We start from the raw sequence: 19,780 nt of genomic DNA, 5'->3' as shown, positions 1-19,780 counted from the left end.
TTTTTTGATTGGATCGTTTGTCTTCTTGGAGTGGAGTCGAGTGAGTTTTTATATATCTTGGAGATCAAACCTCTATCTGACGTATCATTAGCAAATATATTTTCCCATATGGTTGGCTCCCTTTTCATTTTGCTGATGTTTTCTTTAGCCATGCAGAAGTTTCTTATTTTGATGAGGTCTCACTTGTTTATTCTTTCCTTGATGTCCCTTGCTTTAGGAGACATATCAGTGAAAAAAATTGCTGCGTGGGATATCTGAGAGTTTCCTGCCAATGTTCTCCTCTAGGACTTTGATGGTGTTGCGACTTATATTTAAGTCTTTTACCCATCTTGAGTTTATTTTTGTGTACGGTGTCAGCTGATGATCCAATTTCAATTTTTTGCATGTTGCCGTCCAGTTCTCCCAACACCATTTGTTGAAGAGGCTATTATTGCTCCACTTTATGCTTCTGCCTCCTTTTCGACAGACTCTTTTAATATCTGATGGTACGTACCTAGTATGCTTAAAATGTGAGTCTTTCTCTACTATCCCAACACATAAAAAGGCTAATCATCACAAAGGCCTCTAATCATCACATTCACGATTAGTTCATGTTCCTCATTCTGCTTGAATGCTGGGCCATTTTCAACATCAGGAGTCTGGGATGTCTTTACAAAGATAATACACCAGTCATATTTACCAGCAGCATCCAACACTGGATCCAGCATTAGGGCTGTTTTTTGCAACATGTTTATTACAGAGGAATTTCTATAACTCCATCATTTAGAAGGCAGTGGTCACATTTCACCCATGAATTTACATAAATGTTTGTTTTCTAGAGTAAATGTGTACCAACTCCTTGTTGATGAGTAGGATGAAGGCAAGGGCGGCCAATAGCATAGACGTAAAAATCAGTATCATTCAAACTTCCCCTTGTACCGGACAACAAATCCAATACTAATACAGAATGACAATTTGTAAATTGATGGCTTTTTTCTTTGCTTAGGTTTCTATTATTGTAACAATGTTCTTTATCAGTATTTTACCATTTTTAAGTATTTGTGCTTGCTTTTAAATAGCTAGTGAGCGATTCTCTATTGAGGGTTTATGATATGGGAAGCATTATGCTAAACTCTTTACATACATAATCTCATTTAATCCTCATCATAAACCTGTGTTATGGAAAGTATAATTCCAATTCCACAAATAAAGAAACATAATTTGCCCCAAGTCTCTCTGCTTAGTGGTGAAGTCAGCATCTGAACCCAGATCGGCCTAATTCTAGACCTTCTGCTCTTTTTATTAACAGACTGCCTCTACCTCAATGCATTCTTAAAAGAAAAATGGTACCTATATTGGAAACAAGAGGCAGAAATGCCCTCACTGTAGTTTAACATTGGATATTCTCATTCCCTTATGCATCAACAAAACATTTGCTATCAAACCTGTTCCTCCTGCCTGACTCCCATTGACTCCTATCTCCCTGTAAGATGGCTTCCATCCTCACCATTTCTCTGCACCTTTGGTTCCTAAAATTACCCAGGAACTCCTTGGCAATCTACTGCACATGTTTTCAGTCCTTATTTTATTAGGCTTCTTTGCAGCACCGTACTTAGCTGCCCCTCCCACAAATGGAAAATCCCCCATCCCGATGAGTGCCTGCCACAATACACTTGGGCTCTCTCTGGTATCACTAGCCCCTCCTCTTCAATCTCTTCTGTTTGTGTCTATGTTCTCTCTAATGTGACCTTGTCTATTGTCCTGGATTTAGAGAGTTAATAGTTGTGACAGAACACCTCTGAAAGAGGTTGCAGACAGGAGTAGAAGGTACCACCTATGAGGAAGAGAGCTGGGGGCAGCTGCCTTTCACTGCATGCCTTCTCATGCCTCAGTACCATAGATAAATATAACCTATTCAAATTAGCAAACAAATAAGTGTACATACAAATATACACATTGACCAGTTGCAGGCTGAAAACCCCCAAATATTTATCTCCAACTCAAAATCCTTCTCTGAAGTGGAGATTTGTATATCCAAGATTTTCATCTGACACCTGTTCTTGGATACCTCATAGGAATCTCAAACTAAACTGCTCCCAACTGAATTCTTAAAGCGTCCCTCCAATCCTGTTCTCACTTGTTTTTCTCTTCTCAGTAAATGGCCCATCATCCCACCACCTAATGAAACTAAGGATAATTCCTAATGTTTCCTTCTGCCCCAACACACTTATGCACACATCTAGAACATGAACCCTTTTCTATATATTTCCCAGTGGTACTACAGAAGATTCAGGAGCCTGGGTAGCCTCTCCCTGGGTCTCTCTTCTTCCACCAGGACCCTGCTCCATGTCCTCCCTCTTCTGAAACCATTTCCTATTCAACAGCTTAAGCTGCCTTTCAAACACGCAAACCTTATATTGGGTCAGTGGGCAACCATGGCAAATGCTACAGTTCCTGAATGGCTGTAGCTAGCTCACCTCTCTGGGCTCTCCGGGCTCTCCTGCTAGCCCAAGCATCCTGGCCACATTGTCTTCTCTCTCCTATCTGGGAGCTTTCAGGGTATTCTTTCCTCTGTATGTGATTCTCTTTCACCTTTTTACCTAGCCAACATCCACTTAGCTTTCAAACGTCATTTTAAATAATACTGGCTTAGAACATCCATCCTTGAAAACGCTAAACTAAATTCTGTCTCTTTTTCACTGGTCTCTCTCATTGGTATTCTATGTTTTCTTACCAGAGCACTTATCACAACTTATAATCATAAACATATTTGTTTTTAGTTGTTTATGTGGGACTCCATGAGTGGCAAGGGTAATGTCTGGTTAACCGCTGCATACTGAGAACCTGGCCCCGGACAATGGTGGATGTTTTTTCTTAGTGAAAAGGAGGGAGAAATATAAGACAAAAGACAAAAGGAAAAGTAAAAAGATTTAAATAGAGACTAAAACATCAAGGTATAGAAAAAGGAAAATGTGCTTCCTGAGTTCAGCTCAATGAATTTCCATTAAACTATAATTCAAGATAACTATTAGACTGTTAAAACAAAGGTTCTTTCCTTCTAGCTTTTTGTCCAAATGTATGAACATTGAGCAAGTTCTGTGTCCTCACAAAAGACAAACTTTCCCATTATAAATATTTCTGCAGTGACAGGCAAGAAAGAACATGCATCTCTAAAGGATAAAATTAAATTATTTGTCTCTAAATTAAATATCTCAAGGAGAAAGGAAATGATGTTTCAAAAAGGGAGAGGGAAAGGCAGTATTTAATGGCAATCCTCATGGACCAGAAGCAAAGAAATATGGTCTAGATCAGCGATTTTTAACTGGTGTGCTGTAAGAAGCACACTGGTGTGCCACAAGAATTTTTAAAATATGCAATAAGTGCTATTTAGTCACAAGCACTGAACTCTTTTTCCTAAGCTTGTCAGAAAAATGACAACAGCGAGCACAACAACAGACACCTGCTACAAATGAATCAAAATTATACCTATTTTTTGTCAGACTGATAAAAATATATATTTTTTGGTGTACTACAGAATTTTAGTAATTAGTTTTATGTGTGTCATGAGATGAAAAAAGTTGAAAATCACTGGTCTAGATTCTGCTCTGCCATGAGGTAGGGACTCACTAGGAAATTCACATACTTTTTCTTTGCCTCAGTTTCTTCCACTATAAATTATGTTCAAGACCAGTGTGCTCTAGCTGCTAAAAAAAGGCTATGCTTTTATCAGTCCTGCATTTATTTACTATTCATTCAATGTGCAGTGGATCTAGATAAAGGTGTTTTTGGACTCTGAATTGACTACCTAATTTAACAGTTACGGAGTGTCTTCCAAATTGGTTTTCTGTTACCTTTGATTTTAGTAATTTATAAAACTTGTTAGTTTTGGTTATTCTGACTTATAGCGCATTGAGAAACCTGGTAGTAAAGTTTTCTTTAATAGTTTGATTTAAAAGAAGTGACCTTCAACAATGGACAGGAAACACTTACATCTTATATTTCTGGAATCTAAAGTATATTTCTGATAATATTCCATAGCTCAGAGGACATGAGCCTTTTGACTGAATTTATCTGACCCGGTTCAGGACCAGTTGGCTTCAAATATGCTTCCTTTAATTTCAAAATTGGCAAAGATTGTGCTGTCTGCCATCAGAAGATAAGCTCTTACTGACCTTTTCTTAGAGAAAAGGGATACTGCTGGAGCACTGGGAACAGGTTAAGATAGATACCTACAATCAAGGTGCTAAATGAAATTATATATAAAACTCTTCACAGTATTTCATAAGAAATCATCTGACCTGGTTTGCGCAGGGAAGGGAAATTAGTGTGGCAAAAAGAGGATACCATAACACAGAGTTGTTTTGGTTTTCACAGACCTTAATTTCCTCTGACATGGTAATTTCTGACACTTTGTAAAAAGCACATAGTTATCAATGTTGTGTTTCAGTTCACTGATAGTTACAAAGATCTTTGGGGCAAAGAGGGTTATGACCAGAGAGGAAACATAGAGGTATCTTCAGTTGTAAGAGGTCACTGTGAAATTTCCCTCCTGTGTCTGCTGCTCTTATGTTTCTGGACAAGATTAACTCACATGTGTTACACAGGAGGCTACCCAAACTTATCTATGATCAAGAAGTTATGAGTACATGTCTTCTAGATGGATTTTTCCCTTGAATATGAAATGTCTTTCTGGGTGTCTTTTTATGGCTTTTGTTTTGAAGTCTACTTTGTTTTACTTAAGTATTGCTATTCTGGCTTTTTTTCCTGTCTGCTTGGATTTTTTTTTTCCCAATCCTTCACTTTCAGTCTGTGTAGGTCTTTTTTTTATGAGGTGGATCTCTTGTAGGCGGATGTGCACATTATGTTTTCTTATCCATTCAGCCACCCTATGTCTTTTGATTGGAGCATTTAATCCATTAACATTTAAGGGTATTATTTATAGGTACTTATTCATTTTTCCCTTTTTGTACTTCTGTACCTCCCTCTTTTTCTTCCTCATCTTAAAGCAGTCCCTTTGGCATATCCTGCAGTGCTGGTTTGGTGGAGGTGTATTCTTTCAGCCTTCTTTTGTCTGGGAAACTTCTTATTTCACCTTTCATTTTAACTGACAGCCTTGCTGAGTAAAGTAGCCTTGATTGCAGGCCTTTGTTTTTCATTACTTGGAATATTTCTTACTATTCCCTTCTGGCCTTGTAGTGTTTCTGTTGAGAAATAGGCTGCTTGCCTTATTGGAGCTCCTTTATATGTTACTTCTTATTTCTCCCTTGCTGCTTTTAATATTCTCTTTTTGTCTTTAAAACTTGGCACTGTAATTATTAGGCCTCTTCGGGTTCATTTTGATTGGGACTCCCTGTGTTTACAGAACTTGCGTAGGTTTTCCCCTCTCCAGGTTTGGGAAGTTTCCTGTCATTATTTTTTCTGTCCCTTGCTCCTTTTCTTTTCCTTCTGGTATTCCTATGATTCGAATGTTGTTGTGTTTCATGTTATCTTGCAGTTCCCTTAAGCTATCCTCATATTTTTTGAGTCTTTTTTCATGTACCTCCTCTTTCAGGGTATATCTTTCTACCTGGTCTTCCAGCTCACTAATTTGGTCCTCTGCTTCATCCAGCCTCCTTGTAATTCCATCTAGTGTACTTTTTATTTCAGAAATTGTATTCTTCATTTCTTCCTGGTTCTTGTTTATAGTTTCAAAAAAAAAAAAAAAAAAAAACAACCTAACAAGAAGAGGGAAGACTACCAAACTCTTTTTTTACGAAGTCAGCCAGCATCATCCTAATCCCAAAACCAGATGAAGACACAAGAAAGAAAGAAAACTACAGGCAAATATTTCTGATGAACATAGACGCTCAAATCCTCATCAAAATACTGGCAAACTGCATCCAGCAATACATTAGAAAGATTATACACCATGATGAGGTGGGATTCATCCCAGGGATGCAAGGATGGTACAATATTCACAAGTCAATAAACAAAATACATCACATAAACAAAAGGAAAGGCAAAAATTACATGATCATATCAACAGATGCTGAAAAGCATTTGATAAGGTAAAGCATCAATTTATGGTAAAAACACTCAACAAAGTGGGAGTAGAGGGGGCATACCTCCACATAATAAAAGCCATATATGAGAAACCTACAGCCAGCATCATACTCAACAGGCAAAACCTAAAAACTTTTCCACTAAGATCAGAAACAAGACAAGGTTATCTGTTTTCACTACTTCTATTCAACACAGTATTGGAAATCATAGCCACAGAGATCAGACAAGAAAAAGAAAAGGCATCCAGATTGGAAAGGAAGAAGTAAAACTGTCACCGTTGCAGATGACATGATAGTGTACATGCAAAATCTTACAGACTCAACCAAAAAACTACTCAACCTAATAAGTGAATCTGTAAAACAGCAGGATACAAAGCCAATAATCAGAAATCAAAGGCATTTTTGTACTCCAACAATGAAATATCAAAACAGAAATCAGGAAAAAAAATCCCACTTGATATAACAATGAGAAAAATAAAGTACCTAGGAATTAACCTAACCAGGGTGGTAAAAGATCTGTACTCAGAAAACTACACAGTACTGAAGAAGAAGTTAAGGAAGACACAAATAAACGGAAGCATATACCGTGTTCATGGGTTGGAAGAATTATCATCAATATGTTCATACTACCCAAAGCAATTTACAGATTAAATGCAATCCTTATTAAAATACCAATGACATATTTCATATATGTAGAAAAAACAATTCAAAAATTTATATGGAACCATAAACGACCTGAATAGCCACAGCAATTTTGAGAAAGAAGAATAAAGTAGCAAGGATCACAGTACCTGATATCAAACTATATTACAAGGCCAAAGTAACCAAAACAGTCTGGTACTGGCATAAGAACAGACATATAGATCAATGGAACAGAATACAGAGCTCAGAAATAAACTCATGTCTCTATGGTCAATTAATATTCAACAAAGGGGGCAGAAGCATAAAATGGAGTAAAAATAGCCTCTTCAACAAATGGTTTTGGGAGATCTGGGCAGCTACATGCAAAAAAAATGAAATTTGACCACCATACACAAAATAAGCGCCAGATTCACTTATTAGGTTGAGTAGTTTTTTGGTTCGGTCTGTAAGATATTCCATGTACACTATCATGTCATCTGCAAACAATGACAGTTTTACTTCCTCCTTTCCAATTTGGATGCCTTTTCTTTTTCTTGTCTGATCGCTGTGGCTATGATTTCCAATACTGTGTTGAATAGAAATGGTGAAAGCAGACAACCTTACACCATACATGAAAAATAAACTCAAGATGGATAAAAGACTTAAATATAAGTTGCGACACCATAAAAGTCCTAGAGGAGAACATAGGCAGGAAACTCTCAGATATTCCATGCAGGAATATTTTCACTGATATGTCCCCTAGAGCAAAGGGCATAAAGGAAAGAATAAACAAATAGGACTTCATCAAAATAAGGAGCTTCTGCACAGCTAAAGAAAACATCAGCAAAAGGAAAAGGGAACCAACTGTATGGGAAAATATATTTGCAAATGATACCTCAAACAAGGGTTTGATTCCAAAAACATATAAAGAACTCACACAACTCCACTCCAGGAAGACAAACAATCCAATTAAAAAATGGGCAAAGGACCTGAACAGACTTCTTCAAGGAGGACATACACAGGACTCAGAGACATATGAAAGGATGCTCAGCATCACTAGCCTTCAGAGAGATGCAAATTCAAACCTTAATGAGATACTTATACACCAGTGAGAATGGCCATCATAACCAAATCAACAAACAAGTGCTGGAGAGGTTGTGGAGAAAAGGGAACCCCAGTACACTACTGGTGGGAATGAAGATTGGTGCAGCCACTGTGGAAAACAGTATGGAATTTCCTCAAAATACTAAAAATAGAACTGCCTTTTGACCCAGTGATCCCACTGCTGGGATTATACCCTAAGAATCCTGAAACACCAATTCAAAAGAACCTATGCACCCCAATGTTCATAGAGGCATAATTTATAATAGCCAAATGTTGGAAGCAACTTAAATGCCCATCAGTAAATGAGTGGATCAAAAAACTATGATACATTTACACAATAGAATACTATGCAGCAGGAAGAAAGAAGGAGCTGCTACTTTTTGCGACAGCATGGATGGATCTGGAGAGCATTATGCCAAATAAAATAAGGTAGGTGGTGAAAGACAAATACCATATGAACTTACCTGTATGTGGAACTTAATCAACAAAACAAACAAGCAAGGAATATATAACCAGAGACATTGATTAATTCTGGCCAAGATGGAGGCATAGGTAGGTACACTTTGTCTCCTTGCGCAACCAAAAGAACAAATTAAAAAAAAAAAAAAGCAGAACTGTCAGAAAAGTGAAGTGTATGGGAAGTCCAACAACCAAGGAGTTAAAAAGGAAACATTCATCCAGACTAGTAGCAGGGGCAGAGACAGGCAGCCAGGGAGGAGAGGCATGGCAGGCAGCAGCTGGTAGACCAGGTAGTCCCACATTTGCATGCAGATAAACCATGAGGAACAGCTGGGGAGAAGACAGACTGCAATCCAGGGTCCTAGAATGCACTCAAGCCCACTCACCTGGGAATCAGCACTAGAAGGGCCCAATTTGCTTATGGGTAGTGGGGGAAGTGACTGAAAGTCTGTCAAGAGCCCAGCAAGCAGCACTGTTCCCTCTCCGACCCCTCCCTGACATATGGCAGCACAACAGAGTGACCAGGTTGCCCCGCCCTGGCGAATATCTAAAGCTCCACCCATTCCAATGTAACAGGCCACTGAGACAAAGAAATATGGCCCAAATGAAAGAACCAAAGCTCCAAAATTAGGACTAAGCGATGAAGAGATAGCCAACCTATCAGGTGCACAGTTCAAAACACTGGTAATCAGGATGCTCACAAAAACGGTTGAGTATGGTTGCAAAATGGAGGAAAAAGTGAAGGCTATGCAAAGTGAAATAAAGAAAAATATATAGGGAACCAACAGTAAAGAGATGGAAACTTGTACTCAAATCAATGATTTGGAGCAGAAGGAAGAGATAAACACTCAACCAGAACACAATGAAGAAACAAGAATTAAAAAAAATGGGGAGAGGCTTAGGAACCTCTGGAACAACTTTAAACATTTCAACATCCAAATTAGGGGTGCCGGAAGGAGAAGAGGAAGAACAAGAAATTGAAAGCTTATTTGAACAAATAATGAAGGAAAACTTCCCCAATCTGATCAAGGAAATAGACTTCCAAGAGATGCAGGAAGCTCAGAGAATCCCAAAGAAGTTGGACCCAAGGAAGCACACACCAAGGCACATCATAATTACATTACCCAAGATTAAAGATAAGGAGAGAATCTTAAAAGCAGCAAGGGAAAATCAGACAGTTACCTGCAAAAGAGTTCCTGTGAGGCTATCAGCTGATTTCGCCAAAGAAACCTTGCAGGCATGAAGGGGCTGGAAAGAAGTTTTCAAAGTCATGAAAGGCAAGGATCTATATCCAAGATTACTCTATCCAGCAAAGCTATCATTTAGAATGGAAGGGCAGATAAAGTGCTTCCCAGATAAGGTCAAGTTAAAGGAGTTCATCATCACCAAGCCCTTATTATATGAAATGTTAAAGGGACTTATCTAAGAAAAAGATAAAAAATTATGAACAGTAAAATGACAACAAACTCACATCAACAACTGAACTTAAAAAAAAAAAAGCAAACAACTAGAACAGGAACAGAATCACAGAAATGGAGATCAGAGGGGAGGAGGAGAGGGAAGAATGGAGGAAAAGGTACAGGGAATAAGAAGCATAATTGGTAGGTGCAAAATAGACAGGGGGAGTTTAGAATAGTATAGCAAATGGAGAAGCCAAAGAACTTCTATGTACAACCCATGGACATGAACTAAGGGGGGGAAGGGAATGCTGTTGAGAGGGGGTTCAGGGTAGAGAGGAATATAGGGGAGAAAAAAATGGGACAACTGTAATAGCATAATCAATAAAATATTTTAAAAAGAAGGAAAAAGATATATATCCAGAGACATTGAAATAAAGAACAAACTGACAGTAAGCAGAGGGGAGAGGGGAGAGGGATAACAGGGTAAAGTAGCGGAAGGGTCATCAAAGAACATGTGTAAAGGACACATGGACAAGGCCAACAGGGAGTGGTGGGGAGAAAATAGAGACAACTGTACTTGAACAACAATAGAAAAAAAAGTTAAGACCCTCCCAAAAAGAGAAAGAAGTTCTGGGTAGAAATTGCAAGCAGAAAAGGATCTTCCAACATATATGCTAAGACTTCTAATAATCATTCCTCTCATACAGATATCACATGTGTATGTATAAAAAAGTCCACATTGGAAAACATATTGTTAAATAATTCTCTAAGGCAGATAATTTAATAATATGTTTTTCTTTATATACATATTAGGAAAGAATGACTAGAGTTAAGCATAATTTTCCTTCTATATTAATTTTATTTATAAACTAGCAAATGAAGCCAGAAAATATTATTGATTAGTTATACAATAGGACTTTTTGTACCTAAAGGACATCTCTGAAGCCTTGTCCTCAAACCCAAGGCCAAATGCCATGGCCCTCTGTCCAAAAGTTCATCTTCCTCTTCTGTCCAATTACTTCTCCCCATGGCTGGGCACTTCCACTTCTCCTGCTGTCCTGGGATGATTTAACCCCTGAGTCAGCCTTAATCTAAATACAGCTTGGTTCTAACTCAATTTTCCTCATTTTTGGCATCAATACTCTCTACAACCTTGTCATTTTTGGATTCTGTATCTCATTTTATTTTTCTTTTTGTCTACTTATAAAACTGTCAGTAAATAAGAACCACTCTGAGGCTCTCTTTCCTCATCTATAAAAGAGACATTGTACACTTTTGTGAGTACCACAGGAAAGATATCATGCACAGTGCATTTCATTCTACCTGAGTAACTAAATGTTTTCTTGTATTTGAAGTTTATGCCTAGCCTTCTTTCAACCCACCACAAGCATTGTCCCAGTGTGTGTTCTAAGGTACAAATCCAAAGCCTTCATAATGTGGACCTCTGGCAGTTTTTACATCCCCAGATGTTAGCTTCCAACTTGCTCAACAAGTAAAACAAGTACCACTGAAGGAGCTGGAGGGACAACCTTTGAGGCCCATGTTGTTTGTGATTACTCATAAGGAAGCAACCTTACTGTCAGTTTTATCTTTCCTTCTCATCATTGTGACTCAGTTCCTGCTGTCCCCATCTTGGAGATGTGGTGTGTGTGTGCTGGTCTGGGAAAGCTTTAACCAAGACCCTTACTGCCTAGCTTACTCAGTATTACCTTTTCCAAAACCTAACACTGGATATATACCATAAGAAGCAAAGCAAAACAAAACCTATGTCTAATATATAACTGTTCCAGGTAATTCTATTTAGACTTACCACAGATTTAAGTCAATGAATACGAGACTGGTTTACAGTACAAGTCTTAGTAAAAACTTTAAAAATTGATATAATGGATTAAACACACATACATATTTCAAACAAAACAAAAATAAAATTATTCTGTAACCCACAAGAAATACTCTCTAACTCCACAACTAAAGGAGACTTTTTGAAATAGATAGTACTTTCAGATCAAGTACCATCTACTTGAAGAGGATTCATAATGAACACAGAAGTGTTTCCTGTTGCTCCTTCTGAATAGCATAAGAAGGAAATGTTAAAATAGAATGATTACAGATTAGTTGGAATCTACACTGACCACCACCTAGGACCAAACCGGAATTACAACTAAATTATAGAAAAGTCATCCTGAACAACCAACTGAAGACTAGCTGAGAAGAAGTCTTATAACCAAGGATTTACAGAAAAAGCCATATCAAGACAGGTAGAAGTGGTAGAGATGCAAAAAGGGCTGGCCCGGCTCCTATAGGCAGTGGCTGAGGTACTGGAGGGATATCTCAGCTGCAAAGATTTCCCCTGAGAAGAGGGAGGTCTAAACCCTAAGCCAGGCTCCCCAGCCCAGAGCATCAGAGCCAGGAATAGAGGCCCACATAACATTTAACTGTGAAAAGGAGTGGGCTTTTCTTGGCTAGGGAGAGACAGAGTGCACTAGAGACACAGGCACACTCTTAAAGGGCCAATGTACAAAAATTTTGTTCACAGCCACTCAACCTGGGCGCCAGCAAAGGGAGGGTGGAGCAGAGTCATGTGAGGAGAGTCTGGGGTTATTGGCTCCGGGGAGAAAGCAGAAGGGACACCTGCCAGGATCCCTTTACTAAGCCATTCTCTGATACCACAGATACCATCTTCCTTAGGTGGAGCACCACCCTCTCTGTGGTATCAGCCTGGGGGTATGCAATAGCCCCACCCTCTGGACACCCTCTCATCCTACCCCATGGAGATTACGCCCTACTGAGTACAGTCAGAGGCTCTTTCAATGACTGAGACTAACAGGCAGCTGGCAGGTGGAGGCAGGAGGAGGCAGAAATCACTGCGGTGCCTTAGGAATTTCATGGACCTGACCCTGGGCCAGGTGCTGGTAGAAGCTGGCCTTGGTGTGCAGCTTGGTCCTTCTTGCATGTAACCAGGCCCAGCAGAGGCAGCTACAAACTGTGAACACTTGTAGCTTCATAAAGGTTGCCTAGAGCCAGTCACAAGCAGTGTGTTACATTGGCCTGCACCAGAGTCCCTCCTAAGAGGCCCAGAAACAACACACCCAATGTCAGCTTAATACAATATCAGTGCAGGATCCAGTAAGTTTCACAGGCAGCATATTGAAAAGGAGATCTTGGCAGGCAGCAAACTCTGCTGAGGTTATTTCTGCTTCATGTGGTGAGTACCTGCATAGCAGCTTGGATGCTGTAGTTGGGGTTGAGCCTCAGAGTCAGCCAGCCTAAGGGTTTTTCCCATGCATGGACAGGCCAATCGCAATCATGACTTAATTATAACAAGAAGACCCACATAACCCACAGAAGGAGCGCAGGAGATCAAGGAGACTGCACCACTGGACCCCACAGGATACCTATTGCATATAGCCATCCAAGGAGACTGGGAGTCATGGCAGATCTATCTAATACATAGAAACAAACAAAAAGAGGCAGCCAAAATAGGGAGACAAAGAAAAAGGTCCCAAATGAAAGAATAGGGGACATTTCCAGTAAAAGAGCTAAATGAATGAAATGGAGGCAAGCAAATTATTAGACAAAGAGTTCAAAGTAATGGTTCTAATGATGTTCAAGAGCATGAAAAAGGACAAAGAAATCATAAAAAAAGAACCAATCAGCAATGAAGAATACATTATCTGAAATAAAGAACACTGGAAAGAATAAAGAATAGGCTGGATGAGGCAGAGGATCAAATCAGCAATTTGGAGGGCAAGGTAGAAAAAAACATCCAATCAGAGCAGCGCGCGCACACACACACACACACACACACACTTTCAAAAAATGAGGGTAGTTTAGATCTTTGGGACAAACTGAAGCTTAACAACAACTGCATCATAGGTACAACAGAGGGAGAAAAGCGATGCAAGGGGTTGAGAACCTATTTGAAGAAATAGTGGATGAAAAATTCCCTAACCTGGTGAGGGAAAGAAAAACACACACAAGTCCAGGAAGTGCACAGAGTCCTAAGCAAGATGGACCCAAAGTGGCCTACATGAAGACACATCATAATTAAATGTCAAGGTTTAAAAACAAAAATATTGTTTTCTTTTTGACAAAAAGTAATTCTTAAAGTCGCAAGAGAAAGACAGTTATCTACAACGTAGCTCCCATAAGACTGTCAGCTAATTTCTCAACAGAAACATTTCGGTCCAGAAGAGAGTGGCATGACATATTCAAAGTGATGAAAAGTAAAGACTTATAACCAAGACTACTTTACTCAGGAAGGTTATCATTTAAAATTGAAGGAGGAAATAAAGAACTTCCCAGCTTCCCAAACAAGAAAAGTGTAAAATTGTTACCACCAAACCACTATTATTAGAAATGTTAAATGGTTAGCTTTAAGAAGAAGAGAAGAAAAAAAAACAACAACCCAGTAGAAGATAGTTAAAAGAATAACATGGCAATAAATACACATCTATCAGTAATCACTTTAATGTTAATGGCTTAAATGTTCCAATCAAAACACAGGGTAGCTGAGTGGAAGAGAAAACATGACCTCTATATATGCTGTAGACAGGAGATTCAACTCAGAAGATACACACAAACTAAAAGTAAAGAGATTTCATGAAAATGGGAAAAAAAAGCTGGAGTAACAATACTTATATCAGACAAAAGAGGCTTTAAAACAAACGCTGTAGTAAGAGACAAACAAGGATTCTACATAATGATAAAGGAAACAATCCAATGACAGGATATAATCCTTGTAAATATTCATGTACCCAACATAGGAGCACCTAAATATATAAAGCAAATCTTGATGGATATAAATGGAGAGATCAACAGTGATATTTTAACAGTATTTTATCACCTCATTGACTTCAATGGATAGATCTTCCAGGCAGAAAATCAACAAAGAAACAGTGGCCTGCAATGACACACTAGAATAGAAGGATTTAATTGATATCTTCAGAGCACTTCACCCTAAAGCAGCAGAATATATGTTCTTTTCAAGTGCACATGGAACATTTTCTATGAGAGACCACAGAACAAATCTCAATAAATTTAAGAAGACTGAAATCATACCAATTATCTTTTCTGACCATAATAGTATGAGACTAGAAATCAATCACCAGAAAAAAACTGAAAAACACAGACATGGAGGCTAACATGTTATGAAACGGTGAATGGATTAACAATGAGATCAAGAAAGAAACCAAAAGACAGCTTGAAACAAATGAAAATAAGAACACAGTAATCTAAAATCTATGGGACAAGTGAAAGTAGTCCTAAGAGGGAAATTCATAGCATTGCAGGGCTATCTCAATAAACTAGAAAAATCTCAAATAAACAATCTAACTTTACAGTTAAAGGAACTTGAAAAAGAACAAACAAAGAATGGGGGAAATAAAGGACAGAGCAGAAAGAAAATAGAGTCTAATAAACATAAAAAAAATCAATAAAATCAAGAGTCGGTTGCTAGAAAAGATAAACAAGATTGACAAACATTTAACCAGACTCATGAAGAAAAAAAGAGAGTGGGCCCAAATAAATAAAATCAGAAATGAAAGAGGAGAAATAACAACTGACACCAAAGAAATAGCAAGGATTGCAAGAAAATACTATGAACAACTATATGGACAATCTGGACACAATGGATAAATTCCTAGAAACATAAAATCTTCCAAAACTGAATAAGGGACAATCAGATAATCTAATAGAAAAATTACAGCAGGTGAAATTGAAGCAGTAATCAAAAACACCCAACAAACAAAAGTCCTGAATCAGATGACTTCACAGATGAATTTTACCAAACATTCAAAAAAGAACTAATACCTACTTTCTCAAACTTCCAAAAAATTCAACAGAAGGGAAGCCTCCCAAGCTCGTTTAATGAGACCAGGATTATTGTAATTCCACAACCAGATAAGGACACTACAAATAAGGGAAGTTACAGGCCAGTATCCCTGATGAACACAGATACAAAAATGCTCAGCAAAATATTAGCTAACTGGACCCAACAACACATTAAAAAGATCACACACCATGATTAAGTGGGGTTTATTCTGAGGATGCAGGGTTGGTACAATATCTGCAAATCTATCAATAAATGTGATACAGCACATAAACAAAATGAAGGATAAAAATCATATGATCATATCAATAGCTGCAGAAAAAGCATCTGATAAAATCCAGCACCATTTATGATAAATACTCTCAGCAGAGTAGGACAGAGTGAACATACATCAATATAATAAAGGCCATATATGACAAACCCACATCCAACATCATACTCAATGGACAAAAACTACAAGTATTTCCTTTATGATTAGGAACAAGACAGGAATTTCCACTTTCACCAGTCTTACTCAACATGGAAGTACTAGCCACAGCAATCAGACAAAAGAAGAAGTAAAAGGCATCCAAATTGGAAAGGAAGAAGTAAAACGATAATTATTTGCAGATGACATGAAACTGTACATAGAGAACCCTAAAGATTCCACCAAGAAACTACTAGAATTGATAAATGAATTCAGCAAGGTAGCAGGATACAAAATTAATATCCCGAAATCAGTTCCACTTTTATATGCCAATAATGAACTATCAGAAAGGGAAACTAAGAAAACAATCCCATTCACAACTGCTTAAGAAGAAGAAAATAACAGCCCTGGCCAGTGTGGCTCAATTGGTTGAAGCATCACCCCATAACCAAAAGGCTGCAGGTTTGATTCACAATCAGGGCACAAATGTAGGTTTTGGGTTTGTGTGGCGCCCAGTCTGAATGCAGTCCCAGCACCGATTCCCAGTTCAGGTAGTTACTGGAGAGAACCAATTGATGCTTCTCTTGAGCATGGACATTTCTCTCTCTCCCTTCCTTTCTCTCTGAAAGCAATGAAAAAAATATCCTTGGGTGGGAGTTAAAAAAATTTAAAAATATATGTAAGATTAAATTTAACCAAGGATGTCAAAGACCTATACTCCAAAAATTATAAGACACTGAAGATGATAAAAATAAGTGGAAACATATACCTCATGTTCATGGACAGGAAGAATTAACATCATTACAGTGTCCATTCTACCCAAACCAATCTATAGATTCAATGCTATTCCCTTCAAGATATCAATGGAGCATTTCACAGATCTAGAATATTCCAAAAATTTATATGGAACCACAAAAGACCCAGAATAGGAACAGTGTTCTTAAGAAAGAAGAAGAAAGGGGGAGTCATGGCACTTGGTATTAAACTATACCATAAAGCTATCATAATAAAAACAGCATGGCACTGGCATAAAACAGACATATAGATCAACTGAACAATTAGAGGGCCTAGAAATAAACCCACACCTTTATAGTCAGTTAATATTTGACAAAGGAGGCAAGATCATACAATAGAGTAAAGATAGTCTATTCAATAAACGGTGTTAAGAAAACTGGATAGATATGTGCAAAAAAATGAAACTAGACCACTTTCTCACACCATATATAGAAACAAATTCCAAGCAGATTAAAAACTTAAATGTTAGACTTGAAACCATAAATAATCCTAGACAAAAAAATAGGCAGTAAAATCATGGACCTTTCTTGTAACAATATTTTTTCTGATATAGCTCCTTGGGCAAGGGAAACAAAAGAAAAAATAAACAAATGGGACAACATCAAATTAAAAAGGGTTTTGCACAGTAAAGGAAATCATCAACAAAATGAAAAGACATTCCAGTGAATGGGAGAATATATTCTCCAATATATCTGATAAGAGGTTAATATCCAAAATTTATAAAGACCTCATAAAACTCAACACCAAAACAACAAACAATCCCATTAAAAAGTGGGCAAAGGATCTGAAAGGACACATCTTCAAAGAGGACATACAGATGGCCAACAGGCATATGAAAAGATGCACAAGATGCAAATTAAAAGCACATTGAGATATCTCCTCACACCTGTCAGAATGGCTATCATCAATAAATCAACAAACAATAAGTGCTGGCGAGGATGTGGAGAAAACAGAACCCTCTTGCACTGTTGGTGGAAATGCAGATTGGCCCAACCACTGTGGAAAGCAGCATGGAACTAACTCTCAAAAATAAAAATGGAACAGCCTTATGACCCAGGGATGCTACTTCTGGGAAAGTTTCTGAAGAAACCCAAAACACTAATTCAAAAGAATACATGCACCCCTACGTTCATTGCAGCATTATTTACAATTGCCAATATTTACAAGCAGCTCAAGTATCCACCAGTAGATGAGTGGATAAAAAAGCTGTGGTGCCTTACACATTGGAATACTACTTAGCTATAAAAAAGAAGGAAACCTTACCCTTTGCAACAGAACAGATGGATGTGGAGAACTTTATGCTAAGTGAAGTACGCCAGTCGGAGAGAAACAAGTACAATATGACTTTACTGATATGTGGAATCTAAGGAACAAAATGAACTAACAGGCAAAATAATGACAGACTGTTAGATAGAGAGCAGGCTGACAGCTGTCAGGGAGGGGTACTGCTGGGGGTATAGAGGGACTGAGTAAAAAAAAAAAAGAAAAAAGAAAACTCAAAAACAACACAAAAATTTAGTGGTTAAAATGATAAAAAACAGAATGATTGTTAATTATTATTTCTACAATACGTTTTCGTATTAAGAGTAGATAAACTGGCACCTGTATTCGCAATTTCTATTCTGTTGTAAATCCATATTACTGCTCTGAGGACAACTTAACATAGAAAGGAAGGCAACCTCAAATGCTTATACCAAGCCTCTGACACAAATAAACTTTCCAGTCAACAATATGTCTCTAATTATTTAAAAAAATATAAAACCATGAAGGGCCTAAATCTGAGTAGAAAAGAGGACATCGTCCTCTGAGTTCACAGGAGCCAAGTACTTCAAATCTCATGTTTGGCCCTTGTTCATGTGTGCATTCCTCTAGCTGCACTGTCCCACAAGTTAGCCACTAGCCACATGGAACTACTTAAAATAAATTAATTAAAATTAAATAAAATTTAAATTTTAGTTCCTCAGTCCCACTAGCTATAGGTCAAGTGCTCTATAACCATATGTAGTCAGTGGCTACCTCATTGGATAGTGCAGATATACAACATTTACATCTTTTCAGAAAGTTCTATTAGGTAGCGTTGATATTGGTCAAAACAACATTCTTTTAAAAAGCGAATTTACAGGTTTACTAACTGCCATTTACTTACTCAGGTTTTTAAGAGATGTAAAGCTGATAGATAATACACTGGGTGGTCTTTTTAGGTATGAAAATCATGTCTTGGCTTTTCTACAATACCAGTATTTCTTATTATGCTTGTATTACTTCTAATAACATGAACCAATAAAGGTAAAAGTAAATGTAATGAATTAAATTATTTTAGTAGGACTTTGATATAAATAGACAGAATCCTTTGTCATACCTTGGCCCCTAATTTTGATGCAAGAAACAAACAAACAAAAACAACTGATGTACATGGTGAATGCAGCCAAGAAATTGCTATTGGAAGAGCCCTTCCTTTCTCTATGTAGCTCTAGGTACTCCCATGCCTTTGTTTGGTCACTCACCGAACTTTAGGTGGGTCTGAAGTGGGGACAGCAGCTGAGCCACCTCCCTGCTGACACCTGCAGGGAAGAGAGTAAACTCTCTGCACCACCACTGGAACTCTAACTCCTGACCATGTGGCGGCTCCTTGGCTTTCTACTGTATCCAGGAGAGAATCTCTCAGGGGCGCTTGAGATGAAAAGTACTGTTTTGCTTCCTTCTGTCTGTGGGTCCAATCTGTCCTCAAGGCAGTGAGCCTACTACTCATAACCTGGCCAAGACATGAAAAGGGAACAATTTTAGTCTGGCTCATGGTGGCACACTACATACAAATGATGATATTCTTAGGTAATTCTCTGATGTAAAAGCAGAACACTAAAGGAAAAATAAATATAAAACACAGACCTATAAATATAAAAAAACACCAAGAACTTCCATGTCTGCCAGGTAACTAGAACTGCCAAGAAGGGCAAGGTGAGATAGAGTAACACAGAAACGACAGTGTTTCTCATCAATAGAAACACAGGCCATATTGGGACTTCGAGAACATGTAGAAAGTCCTGTTATTAAAATATCTCATGGTAATTTAGAAAATTTTTCTTTTAAGAGGTAACAATCCCAACAGGACAAACTTAAAAACAAAATAGAAGAATGACTAGGGTTT

General features: G+C 37.9%; 1 protein-coding gene across 1 annotated transcript in view; it reads right to left on the bottom strand.

The window, feature by feature from the left end:
* The window catches only part of SPIDR (scaffold protein involved in DNA repair), a 390,408-nt gene that overhangs the window by 112,278 nt on the left and 258,350 nt on the right, over window positions 1–19,780 (bottom strand). Inside the window, exon 10 of the mRNA XM_054595226.1 lies at window positions 19,140–19,387. Coding sequence (XP_054451201.1) covers window positions 19,140–19,387 — 248 coding nt within the window. The remainder of the gene's footprint in view (window positions 1–19,139; window positions 19,388–19,780) is intronic.

The sequence above is a fragment of the Pteronotus mesoamericanus genome, unplaced genomic scaffold (genome assembly GCF_021234165.1).
Source record: "Pteronotus mesoamericanus isolate MK-2021 breed Mesoamerican mustached bat unplaced genomic scaffold, CSHL_Meso_final scaffold_54, whole genome shotgun sequence".
Classification (NCBI taxonomy): Eukaryota; Metazoa; Chordata; class Mammalia; order Chiroptera; family Mormoopidae; genus Pteronotus; species Pteronotus mesoamericanus.
The sequence above is the reverse complement of the archived record's forward strand: the minus strand, read 5'-3'. Positions and strand labels throughout refer to the sequence as shown.